Below are 5000 nucleotides of genomic sequence, written 5' to 3'. Positions count from 1 at the left end.
GAGAATGGCCCAAACAAATAAAATATTATCATATTAAATATTATTAAAAAGTTTTAAGTGAATGAAATTACTTGTGCAGATTATGAGCATCTTCTCTGTTTATGATGTGAAAAATGAAGCCCTCTGCAAAAAGTTTATCACTAACATCATCAAAATAATCCTCCTTAACCCAATGTTGGGATGGCAAAAATACATACTATGTCTAACACGTTTTTTGTTTATCAATTGTCTTTACACACAGATGGCTCCACATGTACTTAATCACTATAGTCAATTACTTGTCCTATCTCTCTCATTTGTTTACCCTTTTCCTTGATTTTTGGAGAAAAAAATCTGCCATTGCTGTTAGTTTTGTTAACATTACAATAATCATAAAGTCAATTGCAATAACAACAATGTCAATAGCAATTGAGAAAAATAATTTTTCATGAAATCCCAAGGAAAAGACAAATCAGGTGAGGTCACATAGGCTTACTAATTGGTTCCTTGATGGATGGAGCCATCAAATGAGCAAACAAAATTCACAAAATAAACTACAGTAGACATGGTGATGACCAGCAGCAATGGGTTTATTTTTAATTATAAAAACACATTCCACACAATTTTGAATCAGTTCCCCACTCCACAGTCTATTATACAATGATAACATCTTGAACTGTAGCATCAGGCCTTATTAATTTCAAATTTGCAAGGCCTTATATCACAACAAAAATGGTAAAAATTCTTGATAGTGTCATATTCATTATGGAAAACAAAAATCCCTTTGAGTTGCATTCTTAACATGGAAAATCTAACAATAGGGAGTATCTCTTGGTATCAACCAAAGTAAACACATAACATATTATATGTTTTCATTTAATTAATTCGGGTTTGGATTTGCCATGATCAAAAAAAAAACATAAATTACACTCCAAGACCATGGAGAAAAAATAACTAAATAAATATACAGTCTGCATGAAGAAAATAAATATATTTATGTTTCATATTTCTTCTATGGAGGAAAAATACATTGTTTTATTGTAAAAAAAATAATGTTGCAAATTTTATTTTCATTATCACCATACTTCTAAAGTGATGCATAAGCTCATCACCCATATTCTGAAGAAAACCCTTATATATGCCCACAAGACTGTACCCTTTCCTGAAAACAGTCTTCTTAGTTACCCCTACAGTTACCTATATCACAACCACCTTCCCTGATGCCCCTTGTTCCAATTCCTAATCTCTAATGAATTAAATTAGAGAAAATACAACTTTGGTATACAATTAAATGATACCAGCAATAGGTATGAGATTCTCTGATTAATCATTGATGTAAAGACAACTTATTACTTTTGACAGATCCATGTCCTAGAATATTTAGAACCTCAGGTCATTTATTTTGTCTTTGTTCCTTGGTATGATCAATATTTAGCATTGTTTTAAATGGGAGATTTTTCAGTTGCAATAACAGTATGGCAACAAATATTCTGGAAGATACTGGGCCACAGCATATTTGAGCTTCTTTATCTACAGAATGATATATGCATTCTGAATGTGCATACAAAACAAACAAAATACAACATATACACAGGCACTCACACACATGCACGCATGAACACATACACACATCTGTGGACACAAATTTTTTAATTTCTAGCAAATGTATTGAAATTAATTTACTATAAAAAAAATATATATGAACTAAAATTACCATGCTGAATATTGCCCTGAATTCCTCTTCAACAATTTGCACCTTATAATAAAATACAATTCCTAGTTTTACTCAAGTGAAGCTGCCTTCCATATTTCAAGTTATGTAAACTAAAGCATAGAAAATACCTCAGTTATCTGCACATCTATCTGTTCTACAGCTATATATAAAGTGTACTTTCAGAGGCTCTAAACTAAGTAATTTATTCTGACAAAGTTGAAATGGTTTTCATCCTACTTTTGCATAGTATATGTAAACTACTTACCAAACCATATGCAAAGTGGATTGTCTATGTCAACTACTCTAACCTTTGCTTGTTTTGTCATTGCTTGAACTTAAATAATTAAGTAAAGTGATTCTACAGCTGTCATAACTGACTATAAGGCCTATCACATGTTCAGTTCTTAACATTTTGATTGTGATACACAATACAGAAGTATACTGTTGTACTTACTATGATTCTTTTCATTAGTAAACTTCTAATTTTGCATTGTATAGATTAAGACATTTTAATATGAATTCATCACTCAATAGGAACACTCCATTCATGAGAGACATGGCCATACTGGATCTCTTTGATAGTATTAAAGTAGCGCTGTGCAAGAGACTCTTCGGGTTTCAAAGTGGGCATCTTTATAACTTTTCCTTGATAGTGGATCTCCCCCACTGGTGTTACAACAGCCGCAGTTCCAGCACCAAATATTTCTAATAGCTGTAAAGAAATTTGATTTTGTTTGTTAAAGTCAAAAATAGGTAAGAATTCTAGCATGCAAAATTATGCCTGAGTATGGGTATTATTTACTGAAAATCATGTTACCCTTTTGCTTCTTATGCATAGATCTTCAAAAGGATTATCAATAACAAATATGCAGATCAAGTAAAACTGTAAAATGGCCTAATTACAGTTTCTAATATTTTTACACAACAAGAACTGTGTTTTTCACATACATACCTTTCCTTCACTTTCTGCTTGGACTACCTCAGCCATTGTAATGTCACGCTCACTTACAGTGAATTCTCCCCATTGTCTTCCTAATGTTAAAAGTGTGTCTCTGGTAACTCCAGGCAGGATTAACCCATGTAGGGGTGGAGTCACTAGCTCCTTTTCTGTAAAAGAAACAGTTTACCATAGTTTATTGTACTGATCCTTACTTTATTATGATGATCTATAATCAGTACAGCATACAGAGTATAGGTGAGGCAAATACATTTAAGTTATACAACTATATTTCACTATCCAAACTAACCTCCATTTCCCTTATCAAGGAAAACCATAATGTTCATTGCTCCAACTTCTGTGATTTTATGGTCTGGCCCAAAAAGCCACAACACTTGCTGAAGACCTCGTTCCTCTGCAATTTTCTGCAACAAAAATAGGAACCTGAAGTAATCTATATATCTTAGAATTAAAACGGAAACACCTGTGATCTTCAGAAAGAAAAAGTAATCATTAAAACAATATAAATTATAATACACCCAATAAAATAATGATCTTGAAGTTTACTAACCTGGATAGCTAAAGTGGGTCCATAATTAGATCCCATCTTCATCATTCCACAGCCACCAGGCCAAGCACGTACAAACTCAGGGTCGGCCAACAGAGACACGGGTTTGAATCCACTGGAGAAATACGGCCCAACAGGTGACAGGATAACAAAGAGCAGGGCATTGGTGGGACGTTGCACACCTAATGTTGGCTGATTGATGAAAAGAAATACATTATTTTTATATACAAATTCCATTTGTATTTTTGTAAGATACTAAGCTACATTATCATAACACTGATATTCTGCAAACAGAAGTTATTCTCCAAAGAACTAACCTATTTAATATCACTTTTCATTTATAAAATATTATTGGCTTAAACTGCAAAGTTTTAAATCCTTATGAGATACACCAATAAGCATCAGCTGCTGAGAAATAATAAAGAGCAATATAAGTTCTGATCATATATCTACATGCTGTATATACAAATTTATAGAAGCTAATTAACAAACAAGTAAACTTTACAGCCATTATATGCCATCTATAGATATTCAACTTACCTCTGTACCTATCATAGTAGGTCTAATATATAAGCTTGAGGATTCTGCATGGGGCACCCATTCTTGATCAATGCTGATGAGTTTTTTGAGTATTTCAATCAATTCATTTCCATCAAAATTTGGGAGAGCAGATCTAGCAGCCGTGCGATTCATGCGTTCCATGTTTTTGTCTGGACGGAAGAGTCTGATTTCATCATCTCGACCTCGAAATGCCTTCATCCCCTCAAATAACTGAAAGATGAAAAGATATATATGAATTAGTTGTGATACCTAAAAAATATTGGTTATCAGCAAGTAATAATATTAGTTTTCTTTACATTAGCACAAATCTTTGGTGATCTAAGAGTATGACAAAATAGGAAAATGTACTTTACAAAAAAAAATTAAGATGCTGAGCAGTTCAAATAACCCTTGTAAATTACAAAATTCAAATGGATTCTATCAAAACAGGTACATCCATTAGAGCAGATTATAGAAGTACCCAGTCCTAGGCTTTAGTTGTTAAAAAAAAAGATAATTTAGAATTCTGCTCAATGTAAATTTAGATCTTAAGGGATTTGCAATAAGAGCGTAAGTTAGTCGGAATGATTATCTTCCACAAGTTACTGTTACCTTCAGAGAGCATGTAAGGCCATGTGCTCGTGTGTTGGCAACTAATGAGAGATCTGTATGTCCACTCAAAGACCTGGAAATGGAACTATTATTACCTGCACAACCAGTATTACTTAAAGATATTCTGTATGTAATTGAAGTCCTTCACTGATCTGGTATTTTTTTTTTTAACAATTACTCTCATCTAAAACACAACTGCACTTATTTATCTAATACCTAGAAAGTAGGTGCAATGTAAGAAGTACACAGAACTAGTATTTCTTAGTACATCTACAGTGCCATCTTTCCTTTACTGAAAGTAAAAATGCTGCTACTGGGATGCAACATGATACAAAACATAAAATTACTGCCTCTTAAAAAAAATTAAATGAATAAAATATAGAATAAAAACAAAAACAAAAACTGATATAAATATATAAATTGTACAACAGGCTATTCATCTATTCATGCTTAAAAAAAGTAAACTGTTACTATCAAAATGAGGTATGTATAAAGAAAATAACTTTCTATTTCAAAATAAAAAGCAATCAGCTAATGAGACGGACACTTGATTAGGCATGTAGTTAAGCTGACAGTAATTGGGGGGAAAAAACTGTCCCCTAAAATCAGCAGATGCATTCTCGTTATGAAAAACAGCAACTTTCAGGCTT

General features: G+C 32.5%; 1 protein-coding gene across 1 annotated transcript in view; it reads right to left on the bottom strand.

Moving 5' to 3' along the window:
* Bcat (Branched chain amino acid transaminase) overlaps positions 1-5000 on the bottom strand; it is a 21628-nt gene that overhangs the window by 1001 nt on the left and 15627 nt on the right. Inside the window, exons 4-8 of the mRNA XM_027373956.2 lie at positions 3739-3969; positions 3202-3390; positions 2941-3055; positions 2646-2800; positions 1-2405 (exon numbers count right to left, since the gene is read on the bottom strand). The exon at positions 1-2405 is cut by the window's left edge and continues 1001 nt beyond it. Of these exons, the coding sequence (XP_027229757.1) occupies positions 2217-2405; positions 2646-2800; positions 2941-3055; positions 3202-3390; positions 3739-3969 (879 nt within the window). The 3' untranslated portion in view covers positions 1-2216. The remainder of the gene's footprint in view (positions 2406-2645; positions 2801-2940; positions 3056-3201; positions 3391-3738; positions 3970-5000) is intronic.

This window comes from Penaeus vannamei, chromosome 15 (genome assembly GCF_042767895.1).
Source record: "Penaeus vannamei isolate JL-2024 chromosome 15, ASM4276789v1, whole genome shotgun sequence".
NCBI lineage: Eukaryota > Metazoa > Arthropoda > Malacostraca > Decapoda > Penaeidae > Penaeus > Penaeus vannamei.
Note: the sequence above shows the minus strand (reverse complement) of the source record. Positions and strands in the feature narration are given on the sequence as shown.